General features: G+C 41.5%; 1 protein-coding gene across 1 annotated transcript in view; it reads right to left on the minus strand.

Moving 5' to 3' along the window:
* Nucleotides 1-26,780, minus strand: part of sorcs3a (sortilin related VPS10 domain containing receptor 3a) — a 326,424-nt gene that overhangs the window by 40,699 nt on the left and 258,945 nt on the right. The window contains exons 11-16 of the mRNA XM_061772129.1: nucleotides 13,684-13,786; nucleotides 10,026-10,102; nucleotides 9,672-9,763; nucleotides 5,759-5,866; nucleotides 2,540-2,657; nucleotides 2,338-2,471 (exon numbers count right to left, since the gene is read on the minus strand). Of these exons, the coding sequence (XP_061628113.1) occupies nucleotides 2,338-2,471; nucleotides 2,540-2,657; nucleotides 5,759-5,866; nucleotides 9,672-9,763; nucleotides 10,026-10,102; nucleotides 13,684-13,786 (632 nt within the window). The remainder of the gene's footprint in view (nucleotides 1-2,337; nucleotides 2,472-2,539; nucleotides 2,658-5,758; nucleotides 5,867-9,671; nucleotides 9,764-10,025; nucleotides 10,103-13,683; nucleotides 13,787-26,780) is intronic.

The following is a 26,780-nucleotide window of genomic DNA, read 5'->3' on the forward strand; positions in this document are numbered from 1 at the left end:
ATCACTACATGGGCTCAGGAACACTTCAGAAATGTCAGTAAATAGAGTTCGGCGCTACATCCGTAAGTGCAACTTGAAACTCTACTATGCAAAGCAAAAGCCATTTATCAACAACACCCAGAAACGCCGCCGGCTTCTCTAGGCCCGAGCTTATCTAAGATGGACTGATGCAAAGTGGAAAAGTGTTCTGTGGTCTGACGAGTCTACATTTCAAATTGTTTTTGGAAATTGTGGCCGTCGTGTCCTCTGGGCCAAAGAGGAAAAGAACCATCCGGACTGTTATGGACGCAAAGTTCAAAAGCCAGCATCTGTGCTGGTATGGGGCTGTGTTAGTGCCAATGGCATGGTTAACTTACAAATCTGTGAAGGCACCATTAATGCTGAAAGGTACATACAGGTTTTGGAGAAACATATGCTGCCATCCAAGCAAGGTCTTTTTCATAGACGCCCCTGCTTATTTCAGCAATACAATGCCAAACCACCTGCTGTATGTGTTACAACAGCGTGGCTTCGTAGTAAAACAGTGTGGGTACTAGACTGGCCTGCCTTCAGTCCAAACCTGTCTCCCATTGAAAATTATGAAGCGTAAAACATGACAACGGAGACCCCGGACTGTTGAACAGTTGAAGCTCTAGATCAAGTAAGAATGGGAAAGATTTCCACCTATAAAGCTTCAACAATTAATGTCCTCAATTCCCAAACGTTTATTGAATGTTGTTAAAAGAAAAGGTGATGTAACCCAGTGGTAAACATGACCCTGTCCCAGCTTTTTGGGATGTGTTGCAGCCATAAAATTCTACGTTAATGATTATTTGCTAAAAACAATCATGTTTATCAGTTTGAACATTAAATATCTTGTCTTTGTAGAGTATTCAATTAAATATAGGTTGAAAATGATTTGCAAATCATTGTATTCTGTTTTTATTTATGTTTAACACAACGTCCCAACTTCATAGGAATTGGGGTTGTACAACTACTGTATGTTAGATCAATCCGTATTCCAAGGGCAATATCTGGAAATTATATACAGCCATTCTATGACACCATTCTGTGGCGTGTCTTACGTATGACTTTGGCTTCGACACTCAACCTGGACATAGATACTGACAGCTGACAGTTCATTTTGAAACGGATCCACTGCTCTTCAATCTGCACTAGACACTGGCTCATACAATGCAAGGTGGTACACACGAGTCCACTAGTCAAGGAGCAAAAAGTCTCGCAACTTCCCTGGATTACATACGGCTTGTGATGAATGTCATCAAGGGACAGTTGATCTGTCCCACCTTGTCCCAGTTTTAGAACTTAATGTTAATTTCCCTTTCAGGAATTACCTCTGTCCAAATTAATCATGGCTTTATTTGGCGTGCAACCAAACCTTTCACTGCCGTCCTACGTCGCTTACTTTGTGGCCTTTCTCTACTTGTTTGCAAGGAGAGCTACCCTCATGCGGTGGAAGCATCCCTCAAGAATCTCTCAATTTGGATAAGAGATGCTTTGTTTTTGATTGATTAGCCACTGCCACTGGGTTCCTGACACAAAGTTTACCATAATATAGCAGACATTTCAGGAACATGTTGGTTCCCTTCAATTGGACATTGCCCCTGGTGTGTAGGCACTCCACATAACTTTTTTTCAGTTCATTGGCTAGAAAACATCCAAGTCTAGGTAGTAGTGCTCTTATTTCTGACCCAGTAATATAACCCCGCTCATTTTTTAATTATTTTTTTAAAATTATTATCAACATTATTATTCTTGTGGCACGACTGGTTAGAGCGTCTGCCTCACAGTTCTGAGGACTGGTGTTCAATCCCCGGCCCCGCCTGTGTGGAGTTTGCATGTTCTCCCCGTGGTTGCATGGGTTTTCTCCAGGCACACCGGTTTCCTCCCACATCCCAAAAACACGCATGGTAGGTTAATTGACAACTCTAAATTGCCCGTAGGTGTGAATGTGAGTGCGAATGGTTGTTTGTTTGTATGTGCCCTGCGATTGGCTGGCAACCAGTTCAGGGTGTAGCCCGCCTCCTGCCAGATGATAGCTGGAATAGGCTCCAGCACGCCCGCGACCCTAGTGAGGAGAAGCGGCTCAGAAAATGGATGGATGGATGGATTATTATTCTTACTGCATACTATTATTAATAAAAATGTTGTTTTTTTTCTCGCCTTGTTTATGGTGCTGTTGTTGTTTTTTAGAAGCCTTTACATTTTTAATGTATCAATGTACACTGCTATATTTGTAATGTTGGTGTTAAAAACTGAAAATCTAGAAATAAAATCATATTTAAAAAAAATGTGAGCTGCGTATAATAAAGAACAGATTTGTATGGTTCAGCTTACCATTCAAAATCATGGGCTCGGCAAATACAGGACTCAGCAGAGAGAATTCTTGAGTAGTCTTTGTCGAGCATGCAGTAGTTTCCTGGCCTGCGTTTCATGTAAATCTGTTTTTGTCCCATAACACATGGTTCACCCTGCAGGGAAAAAGATGATCCTGTCATAATACGAACAGCAACATGGAGAGGGATGTTTTTTTCCTTACCTGATTGTGCAAGTGCCATGTTTGGTAATCCTCCTCAGTACATTTCTTGCTGAAGATGGACTTATAGTCTATCTTGATGAGCTGCCATTCAGAGCGGTGGCTGAAGTGTCCAAAAAATCTGAAGGACAATGCATTAAAATATAGCTACTTTAAAAACACCTGACATTTAATTGTTGTATAGGTGGGTGAAAGCAAAGTACAGCTTTTAAAATAAAGATACAATATTTACATGATAAACAATCTCCATCTACATGTATGTCATTATTTCACCTAAATACATATCAACAGGCTTTTTAATAAATAAGCATCATGTGTCCCCTAACACTAAGGAAAAATAAGAATGTTCCAAAAAATTAGAATATTATGGAAAATAATTCCATAATTCCATTCAAAAAGTTAAACTTTCATAGATTATAGATTCAGGGCCCCCAATTTAAACAATTTCAAGTATTTATTTGTTTATTTTTACATAATTTGGGCTTCCAGCTCATAAAACCCACAAAATCAGGAATTCAAAAAACTAGAATACTGTGAAGAAATCACCATTTAAAAAAAGAAATAAATTAGGGTGGCGGCACGGTGGATATAGCGTATGCCTCACAGTTCTGAGGACCGGGGTTAAATCCCCAGCCCCACCTGTGTGGAGTTTGCATGTTCTTCCCGTGCGTGTTTGGGTTTTCTCCGGGCACTCCGGTTTCCTCCCACATCCCCAAAAAAAGCATGGTAGGTTAATTGAAGACTCTAAATTGCCCATAGGTGTGAATGTGAGTGCGGATGGTTGTTTGTTTGTCTGTGTCCTGCGATTGGCTGGCAACCAGTTCAGGGTGTACCCCGCCTCCTGCCCGATGATAGCTGGGATAGGCTCCAGCACTCCCGCGACCCCCGTGAGGATAGGCGGCTCAGAAAATGGATGGATGGATAAATTGGTGTCACATTAAATCAATCCAAATATAGTACTTTCAAAATTATGTTAATGTTCAATACTTGGTTGGGAATCCCTTTGCTTTATCACTGCCTTGATGCACCGTGGCATTGAGGCAATGAACCTGTGGCATTGCCTGGGAGTTATGGAAGCCCGTATTTCATTGATGCTTGCTGTCAATTCTTCTTTGTTTTTGGATCTGGTGCCCCTCATTTTCCTCTTGATAATATGCCATACATTCTCAATGGATGGCCAGTTAAGCACTGTGATGGCATGGGCAACAAACCAGGTTTTGGTTTTGGTGCTGGAAGATTAAATCTGCATCTCCATACAGATCCTCAGCAGAAGGAATCGTGAAGTCTTCTAAAACATTCTGCTAGACTGTTGCAGTGACCTTGGGTTTAAGAAAGCAGAGTTTACCAACACCTGCACTGGATATTGCACCCCAAATCATGACTGACTCCCACTGGACCTCAAGCAGCTTGGGTTCTGCTCTTTACCCGTCTTCTTCCAAACCCTTGGACCTTGATTCCCGAATGAAAGGCACACTTTAGTTTCATCTGAAAAGAGGACCTTGGACCACTGGCCAACAGTCCAGTCCTTCTTCTCCTTGGCCCAGTTGAGACGCTTCCTACATTGGCTCAGGCTCAGAAGTGGCTTGACCCAAGGAACACAACTGTTGTAGCCCACTGTTGAAGCTATGACTCCTGCCTCATTCCACTCTTTCTGGATCTCTGCTAGATTCTTGAATCCTCTCTCTTTGATACTCCGCTGAAAACCACGGTCATCTCTTTTGCTGGTGCATTTTCTCCTGCCACATTTTGTCCTTCCACTAGATTTCCATTAATATGCTTGGACATAGCACTTTGTGAACAGCCAACCTCTTTAGCTATGAACTTGTCCTATGGAGGATATCAATGATGGTCTTCAAGCCAGTTGTCAAGCCTGCAGTCTTCACCATATTGAATCAAACTGAGACAATTGAGCCAAACTGAAGCAATTTAATGACACCTGGGGAAACCTTTGCAGGTGCTTTGAGTTTAGTAGATGATTAGTGTTTGAGACTCAGTTTAAAACATTTATGGCCTGGAAAATTTGGGCTAATTTCTTCACAGTATTGTAATTTCTTCAATTCCTGATTTCAAATTATGTAAATATAAACAAATAAATACTTGACATTGTTTAAATTGTGGGCCCTGAATCTATAATCTATGAAAGTTTAACGTTTTGAATGGAATAATGGAAATAAAGTTTTCCATGATATAATTTTTTTTTGGAAAGGGTCTGTATATTATGATCAAAAGACTTTTATGACTCAAACTACACAACAAATTTAATCAAAATTCATTATAACCAGTATTTTCTTGACAAACATACATATGCGCGTGGACAAAAAACCTCCTCTGTTGGCTGAGGTAGTTACACATATAGAGATAATGTGCACATTTTTGCTATCATACAAATGAGACAGGATTCTGGATTTCCTATCTTCATGCAAATGCTGAAACATAATTTTAGTTAGTACAGTTCAAATTGCAAAAGTCGTCCAGGTAAAAATATGAATCTCACTAAAAAAACAAGGGTAAGTATGATCCACTGATTTCAAAATAGTACTGACATTTGAATTTATTATTTTCCTCTACTCAAGTATCTGGTACTCCATGGATATAAATAATACATATATGTACACGTAATAATATATTGTGTTTTGTGTGTTTTATTAGTGTTTTGTATTAAATCATTAAAAGTGTAACAAATTTCCAAAATAATTCCTTAAACTGCCATTTCAAAATGTGGCCTTAAAGGTCTAAATACCAGTGTGATAAATGTATATCGTATAGCCCCTCATTATTATTATTAATCAGTTTATTTGAAAGGGGACAATGCAATTTCATAAAACACATGAAATACACATGGTTAAAAAAAGCCAGAATTAGCCAGAAGGCTAGTTTTCATCTGTAGTCCCCTGGCCATGATGTAAAAAAGCAGTAAAATACATCTACAAGACAATATAATACAGGATACATAATCAAAGACTTACTATACTATTAAGAGAGAATAAAACTACAAATCATTTGATCATAACAAAAAAAAAACATCATAACATACTTGTCTTTTAGTGTTGGCAGCTATAGGTGTTAACTAGCCACATTTTCTGTTTAGCTTTTAGGCTCTGCAAAAACTAACTCAGATAGACCTCACACAATATATGCAAAATTCTTTTTAACTGCCAACATCAAAAGACATCGTGAAACAAGTAATCATTTCAAATGTAATAAGGAATTTGTTGGACTTACGTCATAATCTGGTTATCCGCCGCAGCTTCTACCAAAACGCCGTCCACAAACAGAGGCACAGAGGAAAAGCTGTGTTGGGTCCACTGCCTCCCTTCGTCAAAGCTGACCCTGTACATGTGTGTCAAAATGCATTACCATCAAAAACTCAGCAACAGCAATGGCACGGAAACAGACACAGCGCTTGATCAAAGGGAGATTTAGGTGGGATCAAAATCACTAGCAATCTCAACAGACAAGACCACAGTCTCTGTGAAATTACCTGTACAAGTTTTAAGTAAATGTTGTAATTGTCTGGTTATTAAAGTAAAAATGTACTGTATATCAGAGAGCAAATGAAACAAATCTACTTTAGTTGAAATAAATAAATAAATAAACATTTTTATGTGCAACTGCTGAAGGTGAGGCACCCCATGTAAGGGGAGCTTTCATCATTTGGTGCCTGAGCGCTATTGATTTTGACAGCATCCCAACAATGGCACTGAAGTGGGAACAAGTTGGAGTACCTGAGTGTGACATGAAGAAATACTGCTGAGGCCACAGATTTGGAGAGTTAACATCCCACACACGGAGCCACAAAAGAAAGAAAAAAATACCCAACAGTCTTCCTATGGCTTAAACACTGACAACTCGATATGTACCTATGTACCTATTATGCGATTCTGGCTTGGAAAGTGCTTACTGAGTACCCAACAGTTAATGTCAAGCGTGCCCCAGCAATATGCAGGCAGCATACAGTTTTTTTTTTTTTTTTTTTTGACAGTTTGCATGGAAATTGATTGCGAGACAAAATGCATTGCATTTATTTTAGAGCTGCTTGGATTTGCTTATTTGGGGTGAAGACGAACCCTCCAATTCCAACTAGGCTAGAGAAGGAGGCTATTTTTTTCATGAAATGGTGCTAAAACTATTGAAAGTTAATGAGGACTACTTGAATCAGCCACAACTGCTGTACGTAGCTAAAGGGATAATACTGTATATGGGTATGTCACATATACTACATCTTGACATTTTAATCATCCACCTACCCGCTTTAAAGTGAGCTGGAATATATCCCAGCTTACTCTGGGCGAAAGGCAGGGTACACCCTGAACTGGTTGCCACTCTTTCGCAGGGTCAAATCGAGACAAACACCCATTCACACTCACATTTACACCCAAGGACAATTTAGCGTAGGGTTTCACGATATACTGTTTGATCGTCATCATCGTGATGTGCGCATGAGCAATAGTCACATCGCAAAGATCCTGCACCAATCACAATCGTACTGTAAATAGTTTAAGCTTGCAAAACATTCCCCAAATAATAGGCAAAACATCCTTGCGTCAATTTGTTTATTTGTCACTCACAGTTGTAGTTTACTGCCAAACTGTCACGTAAAACAAATAATTAAACAATGAATGTCTGCTAACCTAAGTGCTAGCATACGGTGATAAGAAATGGTAGACATGCTAATAAGATTAGCACCGATGTTACGGTTAATTATAACACTTCAAACAACACACAGAGCAGCCCAGAGGTGTGGTGTTGTCTCCAGGTGCTTCGGAGGACATTTTGCACTATCCATTCTTTAAGTAGCGCTTGAGGTAATGTTCACATACTTTTAATATGGCTCACAAGCAGACAACATAACTCGCTAGCTAGTGCTTTTCATTTTGCCGTCGTAGGGTAAAATCATAGGTCATGGATTATGTCACACTACAAGGAGCTTCGTTGTTCCTGACAAAATATGTCAGGCCCGATCTGAGAAATCAGCCACAAAAGCAAATCAGGCCAGTAAAAGGGCTAAAATCTTACAGTCTTACTCAGGCACATGGCGCACACAGCAGTATGTGTTGTTTAAACTAATGCATTCAAATATAGAAACACTAATACATGGTGGGGGGGGGGGGGTTAGCACATATCCCTCACAGTTCTGAGGACTGGGCTTCAAATCCCGGCCTTGCCTGTGTGGAGTTTGCATGTTCTCCCCGTGCCTGTGTGGGTTTTCTCCGGGTACTCCCTTTTCCTCCTACATCCCAAAAAGGTGTAGTGACTCTGACCCAGTTTCCACAACCTCCCCCACAACTTGATAAGCTGCATTCTTCCAAGCGGCCCTGCTGTTTGGGACAGCCACTAGAAGATGCCTACTGGACCTTAACCTAATTAGCAGCTTCCCGTCAAATCTTGATTCCCGTCTTCAAAAAGACTCCTTTCCTTCTTTTGAAGATAGCGACAAAAGGGTGGGACCCTCTCTCCAGGGAGACCAAGCTGGGACAGATCGACAATGGAACGCAAATACAGCAATGAACTATTTGCGTAATATTCAAACATGCACGCAAGATGCCACCCACTGGCGTTTGAGAGTACTGCAACCCGTGGGCTTCCATTCAGGATTTTAACGGAAGATAAAATTTCATAAAAATATTTTTAAATTTAATTTCAATTTTTTTTTCAGCTTTCACAAACTCTGCAGAAATATTCCAAATGTATGCCTTGATGTCTGTGTCAGTGTGTCAACTTTGCAGGTGCAGCTGCGAGATTTTGAGAGCTGTTTGTCTTGATTTGAAGCCAAGCAGCATGAAATGTGATTGAACCATAAGCAGCTGATTTGCCAAGACTGAAGTTTAAACAATCATTCTATATGCTTGATGTATGATTTAATTGTACAAAGTTAGGAGTATTATATTAAGATATGATTTTTTTCACCACTTTTATGGGAAATTTGTCAACTAAATTCAAGTCGATGGTCATGGTCTTGTCTGGGTTCCTCTCTCCCTGAGACACGTCCCCTGGGTATTTAACCTCTGACTCCTACCTCCTCTTGCTCTTTCGTGTCTGGCTCTCTTGTTTTGACCTCGGCACCGCCCTACAATCCCCCCCCCCCCCCCCCTTTGTTTTGTTCAAACAAGCGGCTCGCAAGACGCGGGCCTTGGGGATGGAGATCCGGCTCCCTAGCCTACGTGGATAACCGCTGCAAAAGCCTCCAGAACAGTGGCTGCTGAGCTACCAGATACGCTCCCAGCCAAACATGAGTTTGCCGAACTTGCTAGCGGATCCCGGAAACAGGCGGGGAGAGAGACGGTTATATTCTCTCAACGAGGCGTGACGAACAACAATTTTTCTTCTTCTCCCTCTTTTGTTTTTGTTTTATTTTTCTGCATCTTTTTTCAAACCAGCTTCGCTTTCCTCCTGAGATGTCTGGACTTTCTCCGGAGAAAGACCACCCTCACCGACCAACTGACCTACGGTCGTGAGTACCGCACTATAAGCGTTGCTACGATGTACAATATTAGTGCATATTAATTTAGGGGAAATTACAAGCTTCACACAATCCCAACTTCGCTCTCGCTTTGACTCAACGCATTAAACACTCACAGTTTCAACGTTAGCCCCGCAACACACGATGTTCTACTTCCCTTTTCGTATGTCTATTTTTCTTTCTTTCACCATTATTCGTGTTTCCTTGTTTTACTTAGACCCCTCTTTGTGTTTCCCTATAGATCCCTCGTACATTTCATGAAATAGTCTATAAAATTGCACTCTTTGTTGTATTTTGTGTGTTTTGAGTTAAATAAGGAAGCCTCTGTCATATAGAACTCGTATTTCATAAAATGTAGCAACCTTTGCTATGAGATTATGAGACTGATAACAGGTTTGTCATCGCTTTTCCTAAGTTTTATACATATAAAAAGTGACGTGGTGCCCTTTTACGAGACAAATGTCTTGATTTATAACGTTAAGCGTCAAATCACGCTAATCCGGAAGCAATGCAGGCGTCGGTGCTTTGAAGAATTTATTTCTTAAATAAATTACGTTTTATGCAAATGTCAATATACACTACATAGGCATTAGAAACTAATTAGCTTTGTGTGGGTATGAAAAGAAATATGAAAGTAAAAAAAAATAATTTTATATTAAAATAAAATGTACATACCATAAGTGTCTGGTTGGCACAGAAGGTTGTTTAACAGCAACAAGCGCCCCTTCTTTGTCCAGAAACCAAACATTATGCTCCTCTTCAAAAATCTGAACAAGAAATTAATGCATACAGTCGAGTGTTACAAAATGTAACAAGACATGTACATTGACATCCACCCTCGGAAAATACATCCATTAGCTAAATCCCACTCCTTGGATCTTTTCAATCACAACTTGCACGTCACAAAAAACAGAAACAAAAAAAAAAAAACTGCACGAAGGGATTTTATGTGTTAGATTATGACTAAAATCTATTTTGCTAGTTATGATAATCCTACACTATTTTACTTTATTATGTTAAAGTGCTCACCTGTCTCCAGTTATTTCCGGCATCAGATGATATATACATGGCAACATTGTTGTATGACAACTCAGCGCCAATATTCCCTGCAGTAAACACAACACACAAGAGAACAAAATAGCTATTTGATCACAAAGGAAACAAAGAACTATATAAATCAATTTGTTTGGCTATATTATTTTATTTTTCAACACCACCAAAAAAGTATTTTGTGCTTAAAATTTCTATAAAACTAATCTAATATACAATGGCCTTTTATTCATCCCTCATTACAACATATAAAAGCAAGTTCTCTTCCCTGTAAAGCTAAATTTCCTTCAGACTGGCTAGATTTCATGAAGATGCTGAGTGTAGGCATCCTTGCATTTTACTGCCATGCTGTGCCTGGAGTGGATGAATGTATCAAAGCATCTGTGAGTAGCTAAAAAAAAGAAACAGGCATGAGCTTTTTTATATATATATATATATTTTTTTTTTTTACTTTCAGATTGTTAAGCGAAGACATATACTTACTTTTATGATCGCTTTGAACTTACGCAATTTACTTGGGAGCATTTCTAGCTAGTTTGATGACAACCCGCACAAGGAGGAGTCATTAGTTAATTATTGTCACTTTTCTTATCAACATAAACAGAGCAACTTGAATAAAAAACATCCATCCAACCATTTACCACCACTAATCCTGATCAGCTCCTGTGCTTACCCTTCAGTCATACATGGGACACAAAGACAGACAACTATTCACACTCACAGGAGTTCCCTGACAAAACCCCTGCAAGCATGGGCAACAGAGGACACGCAGAAAGATCAGAGCCCAGATTCAAACCTAGATCCTTTGACTGTTAGGCAGATGTGTTAGTCACATTAAACAAGGTTCTACCTTAAAAATAACCATGACCTTAAAAATAAAAGCAAGCCTAACTTGCAACAATGAGGCAAGTAAATAATCAGATCCGGGTCATTGTATGGATTTCTGAATTACGATTCCCTGATTGTTTGGAAAAAAGTGTTGTTGTTATTTTTTTCATTTTCAAGTCTCTGCATACATAACGAACGACACATAAGCAAAGATCATGACATATATGGTAAGCATTCAATCCCACCATGTATGTGATTATAACGCTCCTCACGCTTCAATCTCAGAGCTGTAAACTGTTTTACAGTTCATGTAAATAATAGAAGACTACACATACTCCCCTATGGATTCCTGCAGCTTTCAGACAACATAATGGGATCTTTGCACTAGCTGATCTCTTCAAAGGTGCAGCGAAGAAAGTAAATCACACCAATAAAGTACAAAAGCAAAGGCTAGGCCACCAGTATACACAGTACAATATACTGTATAATTTAATAGATTTTCTTTATTATACATAGTATAATGCCTCAAGGGAAAAGTCAACTTGCACTTTGCTGTATTTCATGATACACACCAGACAAAAGCATGCAAGGAGGGAGAGATGTGAATTCAGAGACACCTCGGCAGTAGTCAGGAAGCAGATTAGACTTTCTCCTAAATCGAGTGGCCATTATTATTATTTTTTATTTTTTGGTACTTTTTTGCACTCTAACCGTGACGCTATGCTTCCAAAACCCAAGTCCTTACAGATGAGCTATTGTGACCCCGAATATATAACATCAGACATACTGCGCAAACATGGCACTGGTGATTTATTTCCCCCAAGATATACTGTACATCCTTAGGCATCAAGTAACACATGATCAGAGGCACACTGAAATGCTGAGTCCTTTCCTGATTACATGCAAGCTCACAAATATGATGACAAGAGCAGATTGTTGTTACTCATGCATAATTACAATAATGAGGTGCACGCATTTCAGTGTTACCTCGAATTACCTTAGGCCTGCCGCACACTGCACGATGAGGTCGAACCCGATTGGACTGGACCATCGCATAAAAATAAGAGTTGACAGCGCGACCCCGCACATTGAGTGATTGGATATATGGACACCCTGAAAAGCGGGCCTGTATAGACTTTTGATGCTGGATAGACAGTATATTGTATTTGAACACATTTCTTAAACCATAAAACGCTACATTAATAGTTAAGGAAGAGGCAGGTTGCTAAAGAGAGTGAACGTGGGTAAGAGTAAAACCGTGAGTGTAGATATTTTTGTGTAGTCCCACTGACTTCATTCATTTGAACGTACCCAGCATGGTACATGCAGTTCGCGTACATTTTAGTCACAAGCTTTGCTTTTTCATCCACAGGCACATTATACATTATGAATATAGTTAAGTATTGATGTAAAACAATATTTGATGCTTAATATACGCCAATTATTTGGTTTGAGACAGCGCATAGGCAGTTCCGTGTCTCGCTTGCATAAAAACCCGGAAATGTATTTTCAGCGTGAGTGAAAGCTTGTGTGCATTTTGATTGGCTGTAAGCTGCAACATTGCGACGGTGTCCGCTCATGAAAACAGTTGCCAAAGCACACACGACTCGACAGTTCCGTCAGGTTTGGCTCCGTCGCTCGGTGTGCAGCAGCCTTTAAGATAAAAAAAAAAAACTTGCTTTGAATATGAACTTTGATGAAATTGGTAATCGAGGTAATATCATGTTATTTTGAAGAATAAACATATATATACTGAATATGTGATGATGTGTGTCACTATTATCACTGTTACCAGGATTGACTCATGGTACTGACTGAAACAAAGATGGAAATGGAGAAATGCTGGTCTGTTTACGAATTGGCAAGGCATCAAATCTTTGCCTTTATTATCTTTTCTTCTTAAAGACTTACACTTTTTTTTAAAAGGTCCCATATTTTTGCAATTTAGCCCTCCATAGAGTGACTCTCTAACATGGACTTTGTATAAAAATGTCAATTTTATCTGAAAAAAAACACCTTGGTTTTGTCATATGCGTGTCCAGAAAAGGCCCCTCTGACAGCTACATCTGTTTGGCTACATTTGGCTCAGATCGTCCCGTTTCCTCTGATTGGTTGCCTCCGTGTAGAAGACCCACTTGTGAGAGCACACGTGTTTGTTATGTTGACAGCGCTGGCTCGGGAGCGTAGAGGTAGGCAGAGATCTTCGCAAGTGACGTTGATAAGCTCGAGAAATTCAAATGACCTGATTTCAGTTCTCTAGGCAGAAAAACGTCTGGAACTCAGCAATGCGTGGATGATTTTATTTCATATTTCATATGTTTACTGAGGCGCCATGGAGATAATATTACATCCCAAATACTAGAATAAGTTGGTTTGACAAAACATGTCCCCTTTAAGGTTTCTTCTCTCATGGAAGATGACCATCCGTCTACATCTACTCTGTGAAAGTTAGAAATGAAGAAATGCTGGTCTGTTTGCACATTGGCAAGGCATCAAATTCTTTCCTTGATAACATATTTTTCTTAAAAGGCTATACTTTGTTTTGAGGTTTCTTCTTTTAAGAAAGATGACCGTCCCCGTATATCTACATATGTTCAATGCTCTTTTCTGTGAAAGGGAATTGCTGATTTTTTATCAGATTTATTGGGTCTATAATGAGTATGGTGCGAAACCCATTCTGCATCAAAAGACATTAAATAACAGATGTTTTGGCACATGATACATACTGTAAATTTGAAAATATGTTTATTACTAATTGACATTGGTCTGTCATTGCATAAATGACAGTCCATGTTGACTTTTGTCATACCTGTGGCAAGAATGATCCCTGGTGCAGAGTTCTTTGTGGAGATTGCTCCTGACAAGTAGGGGTTCTCTGACGTTTGTAGTTGGAGATGGAGTGAACAAAAAGGCTAGAAAATAATGACAAGACAGGATTACAAATTCGAAAGAGTGTCAAGACCCAACTAGACAAGACTAACCTAGTGTAGGAAGTATGATAACTGAGTGAATGCTGAGATAGTTGATGAACTTTTGGATAATTTTCCCTGGAAAATCTCAAATGTCATGAATGCTGTCGCTCCTATTAAAACTAAGACAATCTTGAGGCGACCTAGAACGCCATGGAGGAGCACAATGATGATGAAGACCTCTAAATGAAAGTGTAGGAAAGCAGAACCAAAGTGGAGAAAAACTAAACTCCAAGTTGACTATGACCTCGACAGACAATGTCAGGGCTAGACAGCAACACTTCTGAAATCATCTGTAAGAAGTTCAAAAGTACTCGCACTCTGTTTACTGTGGTTGACAAGCTCACAACTCCCCTGAATCTGATAGCTCCTGAACTCTGAACAGCAAATAAATGCAATGAATTTGCTTGTTATTTTAGTGGGAAAAAAAATACAATCCATCAGGTTAAATATCAGCACAAATCAGCAAAAATGATACTATATTTGAAGCCACACAGGAAAACCATTTCAGAATTTGATACAGTTGACCAAAAAACTGTAGAGAAAACGGTTCAGCAGCTGAAACCATCAATGAGCTGTCTTGACTCAATACCATCTGACTTTTTCAAAGCAATTGCGGTCTGTACTAGCTGATTTGCAGCAAATAATCAATTGCTCACTTCAGTCAGGTGAGTTTCCTAAAGTTCTTAAAGCAGTTGCCATTAAGCCTTTTCTAAAAAATAGAATGCTCAATGCTTCCATGTGAGCAAGCTATAGGCCCATCTCAAATCTCCCTTTCATAGACAAGATTGTTGAGACTTATTTTTAATCAACTGAGCAATTTCTTGAACTTGAATGGACTTTTTGACAAATTTCAATCAGGTTTCCGAACTCATCACAGTACAGAATCTGCTCTTATCAAAGTGCTAAATTATATAAGATTGAATAGTTACTCGGGAAAGGTGTCAATTCTGGTCTTGTTGGATCTCAGTGCGGCTTTTGATATGGTGGATCCTAATATTCTGCTGAAAAGTTTGGAAACGTGGGTAGGACTAAATGGAACAGTCCTTAAATGGTTCAGGTCATACCTGGAGGAAAGGACTTATTTTTGTAACCATTGGAAGTGTTCAATCTCATCGAATGGCAATGACCTATGGGGTCCCTCAAGGGTCAGTTCTTGGACCTCTCCTGTTCAGCCTGTATATGCTACCTTCAGAACTTTAATTTTGACTATCATAGCTATGCAGATGACACACAGTTATATCTAGCATCTCCAGATGACTACAGTTCAATTGAGGTGTTGTGTGACTGCCTAAAACGGATGAATAACTGTATGAGCCAAACTTTTATTCAATTAAACCACAACAAAACTGAGTTAATTGTTTTTGCCAATAAAGAAAAGAGAATTGCTATTAGTAAATACCTGGAGTCACTCTCTTTAAAAACCAAGGACCAATTCCGAAACCTTGGTGCACTGATAGATCCTGACCTGACTTTTAACAGTCATATCAAATCAATTACTAAAACTGCCTTCTACCATCTGAAGAACACATGCAGAGTGAAGGCGTGCATGTGCCAAGCAGACCATGAGAAGCTCATCCATGCTTTTATCTCAAGTTGACTTGACTATTATAATGGTCTTCTGACTGGACTCCCTCAAAAGAGCATGAAACAGCTGCAACTCATTCAGAATGCTGCAGCTCGGGTTCTGACCAGAACAAAGAGGTCTATAAATCACAAAATGTTTTAGGTCCTGAATACATGAAAGAAATGCTCATAGAATATAAATCCAGTTGGGCTCTGAGAGCTACAGACTCAAGTCAAATTGTGGAGCACGGAATCAAAAGCAAACATGGTGAAGCAGGATTTATTATGCTGCACACAAATGGAATAAGTTGCCAACATAAGTGACATCAGTCCCAAGTCCAGGTTAAAAACCTCTTTTTTCTCATGCTTTTTAGAGCATTTTGTCATGATCAGGGCACGCAGTTCCTCCGCGGAGCTTGGGTGGCGCTCTGTGTCGCGTTTTTTCCTCTCCCTCTCCAGCAATTATTACCTCATCGCCCACGCACATTGTTCCAATCAGGACAAATCACAGCCTGCACTTAAGCCTGCCAGAAAAAGTATTCCAGCGTCACAGTATTCGCGCACTTCCCTGGAACACCGGCCGACTCTCGTATCCCGACTCTTTATTGTGAATGAAAAGATTATTGGTGACCCGCGTACATACTTATCCTCTTGTGCTATTGTCCTCCTCCAGTGCCCTCCCGTGTCTCCTGCTCTGCCGCCTACCCCAACCACGCCGCCCTTCACCTGCTCAAACTCCCGCCTCCAGCACGCTCCCTGTTCCTACGGACCACCATCAAGCCTTGGAAATCCAGACGCAATCACAAATAAACCATGACCAACTGCTTCCTCCATCTCCGTCTGCTTTTGGGTCCTGTCCAATATCGTTTGATTACAAACCCTGACACATTTCCACTTTTAAATCAGAATCATCTTTATTTGCCAAGTATGTCAGAAACACAAAGGGAATTTGTCTCCGGTAGTTGGAGCAGCTCTAGTACGACAACAGACAGTCAACTGACAGAGAATACTTTTGAGACTTAGAAATATAGTCACTGAGCAATGAAAGGTTATCAATAATGTGGTAATGCCGATAATTTGTATTCATTTTTTTTGAGAGTTGTGCAAATGAAGCAGTGTCGTCGAGCAATTTAGAGGAGTTTGAAATGACTAATGGAACAATAGTCTGGTGCAGTGACCAGTGTGCAAATGGTGCAGAGACTTCAAGAAATTGATGCAGTTTAAAGTGACTCGTAGTGAGATAATCTTGAACAATATCAATTGTGCAAATGATGCAGATACTTCTCAAGCACATGAGTGGCCAGTATTGGTCAACAACAGATATGCAAGTAGTGCAGGGTGGCGAGACTACTACAGTGAGTGCATGAGTAATGTATAATTGTCCCCACAGAGATGTGACTACAATCTCAAGACAAAATTGGAAGCATAGTTACAGCCATCCATCCAGCCATCATTTTTCTGGATGCTCGAGCCTATCCCAGCTATCATCGAGCAGGAGGCGGGGTACACCCTGAACTGGTTGCCAGCCAATCGCAGGGCACATAAAAACAAACAACCATTCGCACTCACATTCACACCTAAGGGCAATTTAGAGTCTCCCATTAATGCATGTTTTTGGGATGTGGGAGGAAACCAGAGTGCCCGGAGAAAACCCACGCAGGCACGGGGCGAACATGCAAACTCCACACAGGCGGGGCTGGGGATTGAACCCTGGTACTTAGAACTGTGAGGCTGACGCTCTAACCAGTCGGCTACCGTGCCGCTGCAGCATGTTACAATGGAATTGTAAGTTAACTGTTTAAGAAGTTAATGGCACGAGTGAAGAAGCTGCTGGAATGTCTGCTTGTCTTAATTTGGATTGATCGATAGCGCCTACCCGAGGGAAGGAGCTGGTGGTGACCAGGATGTGGAGGGTTCAAGAAGATTTTGCATGCTCTTGTCTTAGTTCTGGGAACGTGCAAGTCCTCAAGGGTGGGTAGGGAGGTACCGACAATATTTTCAGCAGCTGTTTGTTGCAGTCGGAGTTTGTCCTTTTTTGGAGCAGCACCAAACCAGACTGTGATGGATGAACACAGGACTGATTCGATGACTGCTGTGTAGAACTGCCTGAACAGCTCCTGTGGCAGGCTGTGCTTCCTCAGAAGCCGCAGGAAGTACATCCTCTGCTGGGCCTTTTTGAGGATAGAGTTGATGTTGATCGCCCACTTCAGGTCCTGAGATACTGTAATTCCCAGGAACTTGAAGGTCTCGACGGTTGACACAAGGCAGTTGGAGAGCGTGAGGGGCAGCTGTGGCAAAGGATGCCTCCTGAAGTCCACGATCATCTCTACAGTCTTGAGCGTGTTCAGCTCCAGGTTGTGTCGGCCGCACCACAGCTCCAGCCACTCCACTTCCTCTCGATACGCAGACTTGTCACTGTCTTTGATGAGGCCGATGACTGTGGTGTTGTCTGCAGACTTCGGGAGTTTGACAGGCGGGTGCGTTCAGGTGCAGCCTTTCATGTAGAGAGAGAAAAGCAGGGGAGAGATGACACAACCTTGGGACGCCCCAGTGCTGGTGGTGCGTGTAGATGACCTCAACTGCTGTGCCCTGCCCATCAGGAAGCTATAAATCCACTGGCAGATGGTAGGCGAGATGCTGAGCTGAAGATGCTTGGAGGAGAGGAGTTCGGAGATGATGGTGTTGAACACAGAGCTGAAGTCAACAAACAGGATCCTCGCATAGGTCCCCGCACAGTCGAGGTGTTCTAGGATAAAGCGCAGTCCCATGTTGACTGCGTCATCCACAGACCTGTTTCCTCGGTAGGCAAACTTCACGGGGTCCAGCAGGGGACTTGTGATGCTCTTGAGGTGGTCCAGCACGAGGCGTTCAAAGGACTTCATGACCACAGATGTCAGGGCAACAGGCCTATAGTCATTCAGACCCAAGATTGCAGGTTTCTTCGGGACTGGGGTGATGGTGGAGCATTTGAAACAGGATGGTACTTCACACAGTTCCAGAGATCTACTGAAGAGCTGTGTGAAGACAGGAGCGAGCTGGTCCGGGCAGACTTTGAGGCAGGATGGGGACACAAGTTCTGGGCCTGCCGCTTTGTTAATCTTTTGATGTTTGAAGATGAGTCTCACCGACTGTTCGTGGATGGTCAACGCAGGAGGGGGAGTCAGAGGTTTAATGGTTGCTGGTGCCGCGGCTGGGTGGGTGAGTGGTGTGAAAGTGTCCTTTTCAAATCTGCAATAGGAGTTCTAGTCATCGGCTATCCTTTATTGTTCTCAGCTGGGGGGGGTAATCGCTTGTAATTGGTTAGCGACTGTAATGCATGCTGGACTGATTTAGAGTTGTACGCGGTATACTGTTTATCTAACTTTACTGCAGAATTTCTCTTTGCGGTGTTAATTTCTTGATTGAGCTGGTTTCTAGCGCAATTATACATGGCTCTATCGCCACTTCGATATGCATCCACTTTAGCCTGGCGAAGTTGCTTGAGTTTGGCAGTGAACCACGGCTTGTTGTTATTGAAGGTGCAAAATGACTTTGTTGGTCGACACACCTCTTCACAGAAACTGATATAAACTGTCTGTATATTGATTCAGGCTGCCAGTTGAATTTTCAAAGACAGTCCAGTCTGTGCAGTCTAAACAGAGTTGAAGTTCTATCTTTCCTTCAGTGGTCCACTTCTTCACTGTTTCCACCGTAAGCTTCGCGCATTTAAGTTTTTGCCTGTATGGTGGTATTCAGTGTATTAAGCAGTGATCAGACGAGCCGAGAGCTGCACGAGGGATGGCACGGTCTGCGTTATTTAGCGTAGAATAGCAGTGGTCTAAAATGTTATTTTCCCTGGTAGGACAGTCAATGTGCTGCTTGTATTTAAGGAGTTTGTGGTTGAGTTTAGCTTTGTTAATGTCCCCAAGAATAATGAGGTTGAGTCTGGGTGCTTTTTTTTCAATTTCGTTTACTTGTTCAGCGAGCGTTAGCAGTGCTGTGTAAACGTTAGGATTAAAGATGCAAACTCACGCGGCGAGTAGAATGACTTACAGATAAAAAAAAGCAACTCCAAGTCCGGGTGTGTGCTGAGGTCCGTGACGTTGGTACACCATTTTTCGTTGATATAAACCAGTCTGCCGGGGCACATTAGTATGCCGTGAGCGCTCTTCAGGTGACTCCCTAATGTTTAGCAAGTTTTCCATTGTGTAAGTAAGTCACGTAATGTCTCCAAAGACAAACAAAAAACACAAAAACATAGACAATACTCGAGAGCACGTAACCGAGACGACCACACGATTAGGCGCCATCTTGAAATGATATTTCTTTTACAGTTTGCTGTGTTAATCGTACTTTTATTTTTCTCTTTTTTTTAAATGTTTATTAAGCTGTTATTTTTATTTTCACATTGAGTTACCTTGTGTAAGAAATACGCAATATAAATGAATTTGCTTTGCTTAGTGTTGGAAAGGGTGTAAAATACATATACCACGAAACCACTTACCAGGACCGATAAATTATTGTAGATTTGACATTAGTCATTATGTTATAATGACAGTATTATGAGGTTGGTAAATACCAAGCCCAATACCAGTGAAGTTTGGATGTTGTGTAAAAAAAAAAAAACAGAGTACAAAGATTTGCAAATCCGTATCTATTTGAATACATTACAAATACAAGATATTTAATGTTCAAACTGATAAATGTTATTGTTTTGTGGCAAATATTCACTCATTTTGAATTTGATGTTTGCAACACATACCCCAAAACCTGGGAAAGGGGCATGTTTACCACTGTGTTACATTGCCTTTCCTTTTGGGACACTCATTGTTGAAGCTATGTTAATGGATATTCTTTCCCATTCTTTCTTGATGTACAACTTAAGTCAACGGTCTGGGGTCTCCGTTGTCATATTTTGGGCTTCCTAATGTGCCACACATTTTCAATGGGAGAGAGGTCTGGACTGCTGGCAAGCCAGTCTAGTACTTGCACTCTTACTATAAACCCAAGCTCTTGTAATGTGCAGAATGTTGTAATGTGCAGAATGTGGACTGGCATCTTGCTGAAATACGCAGTGACGACCCTGAAAAAGACGTTGCTTAGAAGGCAGCATGTGTTGCTCCAAAACCTCTATGTACCTTGCAGCATTAATGGTGCCTTCACAGATGTGCAAATTACCTATGCCATGGGCAGTAACACATGCCCATACCATCACAGATGCTGGGTTTTGAACTTTGCCCTGGTAACAATCCGGATGGTCCTTTTCCCCTTTGGCCCAGAGGACACAATGTCCATGATTTCCCAAAATAATTTGAAATGTGGACTTGTTGGACCACAACACACATTTCCACTTTGCGTCGGTCCATCTCAGATGAGCTCAGGCCCAGAGAAGCCGGTGGCATTTCTGGATGTTGTTGATATATAGCTTTTCCTTCGCATGCAGCTCGATGGGGGTATAAGCCAGTGCAAACTGTAGGCCGGTACCAAGCCCGGATAAATGCAGAGGGTTGCGTCAGGAAGAGCATCCAACTTAAAACTATGCCAAACAAATATGAGCGTTCATCCAATGAATTCCATACCGCATAGGTCGTGGCCCGGGTCAACAACGTCTGCCACCAGTGGCGGTGGAAATTCCGTTACTGTGGGTCAAAGATGAAGGAGAAGTGGACACTGGGTTCTTAGGCAGAAAAAGAAGAGGAAACCACAGAGCGTAGAACTGAATGTGAGGACTTTAAATGTTGGGACAGGAAAAGCTCGGGAGTTGGTTGACATGATGATTAGGAGAAAGGTTGATATATTGTGTGTCCAGGAGAGCAGGTGGAAAGGCAGTAAGGCTAGAAATTTAGGGGCAGGGTTGCAATTATTTTACCATGGTGTAGATGGGTAGAGAAATGGAGAAGGGTTATTTTAAAGGAAGAGTTAGCTAAGAATGTTGTGGAGGTGAAAAGAGTATCAGATCGAGTGATGAGGCTGAAACTAGAAATTGAGGGTGTTTTGTATAATGTGATTCGTGGCTAAGCCCCACAGATAGAATGTGAAGTAGAAGACAAAGAGACATTCTGGAAGGAGCTAGATGAAGTAGTTCTGAGCATCCCAGACAGAGAGAAAGTCGTCATTGGTGCAGATTGTCATGGACATGTTGATGAAGGAAACAGGGGTGACCAAGAGGTGATGGGTAAGTTCAGGCATCCAGGAAAAAAACTTGGAGGGACAGATGGTGGTAAACTTTGCAAAAAGAATGCAAATGGCTGTGGTGAACACTTTTTTTCCAGAAGAGGTAGGAACATCGGGTGACCTACAAGAATGGAGCACGCAGGTGGATTACATCTTGTGCAGATGATGTAATCTGAAGGATGTTACCAACTGTAAGGTAGTAGTAGGGGAGAGTGTGGCAAAACAGCATAGGATGGTGGTGTGTAAAATGACTCTGGTGGTGCGGAGGAAGATTAAGAAGACAAAGGCAGAGCAGAGAACCACGTGGTGGAAGCTAAGAAAAGAAGAGTTTTTAAGAAGAGGTGAGACAGGCTCTCGGTGGACATGAGGAGCTACCAGAAGTACTGGACCACTACAGCCAAGGTGATCAGCGAGACAGGCAGGAGACATTGATGCCGGTAATGTGTTACAAAGTAACCCGTTACTCCAAAATGTCGCCATTTTGAGTAATGAGCAAAGTAACGCATTACTTTGTTACTTTGTAAGTAGTTTGACTTCAGTTACTTCTTCAAAAGGACAATAGTTACTTTTGAGTCATCAATATTTCGCACAGACTACTAATTTATGGTTGGTGAGTCGTACAAAGAGCAGCCCAGCTGTTCAAAAATATTATACCAATCACGCAGACCGCTTATTATTCAATAAGCACAACGAAGCGATTGTGAGGTGATTGTTTATTGTACAACGCACAGTGATGGTATAGTACCATAAAAGTGCAAAGAAATGCACGATTTCACTGTCGCCACACTATTTTTGTTATTTTCCTTAATAAAAAAAGTATATTTGAATATTGTTACTTTTTTATTTACACATTAAGAATACAGTTTTACTGTCATTTTAAGCACGCTATGCATTGTGGGTTAATTATTCATACCGAAATGCGTGGTCATAAATCGTCATACAAGAAGGACTGACTCATGGAAGGCCTTAAAATCCATCCATCCATCCATTTTCTGAGCCGCTTCTCCTCACTAGGGTCGCGGGCGTGCTGGAGCCTATCCCAGCTATCATCGGGCAGGGGGCGGGGTACACCCTGAACCGGTTGCCAGCCAATCGCAGGGCACATACAAAACAAACAACCATTCGCACTCACATTCACACCTATGGGCAATTTAGAGTCTCTAGTTCATGCATGTTTTTGTGATGTGGGAGGAAACCAGAGTGCCCAGAGAAAACCAAGAAGGCACGGGGAGAACATGCAAACTCCACACAGGCGGGGCCGGGGATTGAACCCGGGTCCTCAGAACTTTGAGGCTGATGCTCTAACCACTCAACCACCGTGCCACCAGGCCTTAAAATACTTATCTTAAATAATATTTACAATGAAAAGTGAGAACTTTCAAGTTCGTCTGTAGTCCGGACTGTGAGGTGGTTTAGCGCTGCATGGCTGACATCACGTAAATCCTTCTACCTCGCGTCAATCACCCACAGCTTTGCTAGATTAGCATTTGCGTAATGTTGTCAACTTTTCTCGCTCTTTGCATCAAAATTACGATGGTGAGAGCAATGGTTTGTTTGCGTGTGTGTTTGTATGTGTGTGTGTGTGTGTGTGTGCGTGTGAGTGTCTGAGTGTGTGTACGGCCAATATACACGCACTCACAAACACACACAGGCAAACAGCTGTTGCTTTCATGGACCACAGTCGGCATCTATCTACCTATCAGTTAAGAATCTTGAGAGAAGTGTACTGAGAATGGTGTGCTTGTTTGTGTACTTACTGTATTTGGCATGTCAAGTCTGCACTAAGTTGTTAATTTAATGGGGCTTCAGCTACACTAATATTTATGTTTTTGCTTCCTGTTGATTACATCATTCTGTAACTTGTGTGGCGTATATTACCAAGTAATGCTAATGATAATAATAATATTAACTAATGCTTATTTTGTAGTGTGGATAAGTGATATTCCTGCCACTTGGCAGCTGCTGAAAGCATTTGTAACTAAAAAGTTAATTATTTCTAACTTAGTTACTTTTGAAATCAAGTAATCAGTTAACTAAGTTACCATTAAGCACAAGTAATGAGTAAGGTAACTAAGTTACTTTTTCAAGGTAACTGTGACAACACTGTGAGGAGAGTACTTGGTGTATCTTTTGGTAGGAAAAGGGAGAAGGAGATTTGGTGGTGTAACTACTATGTACAGGAAATCATACAAGGAAAGAGGTTAGCTCAGAAGAAGTGGGACACTTAGAGGACTAAAGAGAGGAGAAAGGAATACATGGTGATGTGACATAGGACAAAGATAGATGTGGCAAAGGCCAAACAAGAGGCATATGATGACATGTATGCCAGGTTGGACACGAAACAAGGAGAAAAAGATCCATACAGGTTGGTCAGACACAGGGATAGAGATGGGAAGGATGTGCATCAGGTTAGGGTGATTAAGGTTAGAGATGGAAATGTGCTGACAGGTGCCAGTAGTGTGCCGGATAGATGGAAAGAATACTTTTGAGGAGTTGATGAATGAGGAAAATGGGCAAGTGTGATGGGCCAGGAAGTAGCAATGTTTAAAAAGTGGGAAGTAAGAATGGTACGAAAGAGGATGAAAAATTGAAAGATAGTTGGTCCTGATGACATACCTGTGGAGCTATGGAAGCATCTAGGAGAGGTGGCTGTGGAGTTTTTGACCAGCTTGTTCAACAGAATGCTAGCGGGTGAGAAGATGCCTGAGGAATGGGGGGAAAGTGTCCTGGTGCCCATTTTTAAGAACAAGGGTAATGTGCACACCTGTGGGAAGTGATGGTTAAGAGGAGTGGACGCTAGACTTCTGACAGAAGTGAGTATTTGCGAGCAACAGTATGGTTTCATGCCTAGAAAGAGTACCACAGATGCATTATTTGCCTTGAGGGTGTTGATGAGAAGTACAGAGGTCAGAAGGGGCTACATTGTGTCTTTGTAGATCTAGAGAAAATCTAGAGAGATCTCAGAGTACCCAGAGAGGAACTGTGGTACTGCATGCGGAAGTCTGCACCATCAGCACCGGGGCGCCCCAAGGTTTTGTCCTTTCTCCGCTGCTCTTCTCTCTCTACACGAACGACTGCACCTCAACGCACCCGGCTGTCAAACTCCTGAAGCTTGCAGATGACACCACAGTCATCGGCCTCATCAAAGACGGTGACGAGTCATATCAACAGGAAGTGGAGCTGGAAGTGGAGCTGTGGTGTGGCCGACACAACCTGGAGCTGAACAAGCTCAAGACTGTAGAGATGATTGTGGACTTCAGGAGCCATCCTTCGTCACAGCTGCCCCTCATGGCGTCCAACTGCCTTGTGTCAACCGTCGAGACCTTCAGGTTCTTGGGAATTACAATCTCTCAGGACCTGAAGTGGGAGTTCAACATCAACTCCATCCCCAAAAAGGCCCAGCAGAGGATGTACTTCCTCCAGGTTCTGAGGAAGCACGGCCTGCCACAGGAGCTGTTGAGGCAGTTCTACACAGCAGTCATCGAATCAGTCCTGTGTTCCTCCATCACAGTCTGGTTTGGTGATGCTACAAAAAAGGACAAACTCTGACTCCAACGGACAATCAAAACTGCTGAAAAGCTTGTCGGTATCCCCCTACTCATCCTCAAGGATTTGCTGCCAGAACTAAGACAAGAGCATGCAAAATCATCTTGTACCCTCCACATCCTGGTCACCAGCTCTTCCAGCTCTTTCCCTCAGGTCGGCGGTATCGATCAATGCAAATTAAAACAAGCACACATTTCTCAATGTCTTTATGTCTCAAAAGTATTCTCTGTCAATTGACTGTGTTGTCGTACTAGAGCGGCTCCGACTACCGGAGACAAATTCCTTGTGTGTTTTTGACATACTTAGCAAAATAAAGATGATTCTGATTCTGAACAGCAAGCAGAGCTGGAGGTAGCGGAAATGAAGACGTTGAGGTTCTCTCTAGGAGTGACCAGGTTGGATAGGATTAGAAATGCGCTCATCAGAGAGACGGCCAAGGTTAGATGTTTTGGAGGCAAAGTTCGAGAGAGCAGACTTTGATGGTTTGAACACGTCCAGAGGAGAGAGATAGTACATTGGTAGAAGGATGATGAGGATGGACCTGCCAGGCAAGAGAGCTTGAGGAAGACCAAAGAGAATGTTGATAGGTGTAGTGAGGGAAGACATGAGGGCCGTTGGTGTTAGAGAGGAAGATGCAGGAGATAGACTTACATGGACAAGCCGGAAGGAAAAGAAGAAGAAGCAGCTTTGCATGGTGGAGCTGTAACTGTAATTTGCAGATGTAGCGACAAACTGTTAAAACTGACAATGATTTTCTGAAGTCTTCCTGAGCCTACTTGCCTATATCCTTCACACAACAATGCCAGGTTTTAATTGAGTACCGTATAAGATATTGAAGGTCACAGGCAATCTGTGTTGGTTTTCGGCCTTGCGGTTCACGTGCAGATATTTCTCCAGATTCTCTGAATCTTTTGACATTATGGACCGTTGATGTGGAACCCTTAAATTCCTTGCAACTGTATGTTGAGAAATGTTGTTCTTAAAGTGTTACACTATTTGTTCACGCAGTTGCTCACAAAGTGGTGAACCTTGCCGCATCCTTTCTTGTGAACAACTGAGCCGTTCAGGGATGCTCCTTTTATCCCCAATCATGACACTCCCCTGTTTCTAATTAACCTGTTCATCTTTGGAATGTTTGATCAATCCTCAACTTTCCCAGTCTTTTGTTGCCCATTTCCTGGATTTTTCTTGGAACATGTTACAGGCATCAAATTCAGTATGAGAGAATATTTTTTGAAAACAAAACAAAACAAAAACAAAGTTAATCCGTTTGAACATTTGTCTGCTGTCTGTCACCAACAAAAAAAGTAGTGGACACAGACCTCCGCCAAGGCTGAGCAGGAATGCAAGCTCGTGTTAGTGGTATTGAGGTAGTTTATGCTTAGCCCAAAAAAATATGTAGACATTATGAAAAATTAAAAAAAACACCGAATGAATTATATATACTCACGCTATGTATACAAAATTAACTAATCCTGCATCACCCATACAGATCTGAACTAAAATATAATTTCTTCTTTGGTTCACACATCCCCTTTCAAAAGAGTTGAACCAAATAACTTTGTTTGCTGTGATTACAACAAAACAGCAAAAACATTGCACTTTGTGCTTGGTGGTGTTAGTGCAGTTGACTCTCCTTACATCTGGTTTCAAACACAAGCATAGGGGTCAC

This window comes from Phyllopteryx taeniolatus, chromosome 4 (assembly GCF_024500385.1).
Source record: "Phyllopteryx taeniolatus isolate TA_2022b chromosome 4, UOR_Ptae_1.2, whole genome shotgun sequence".
Classification (NCBI taxonomy): Eukaryota; Metazoa; Chordata; class Actinopteri; order Syngnathiformes; family Syngnathidae; genus Phyllopteryx; species Phyllopteryx taeniolatus.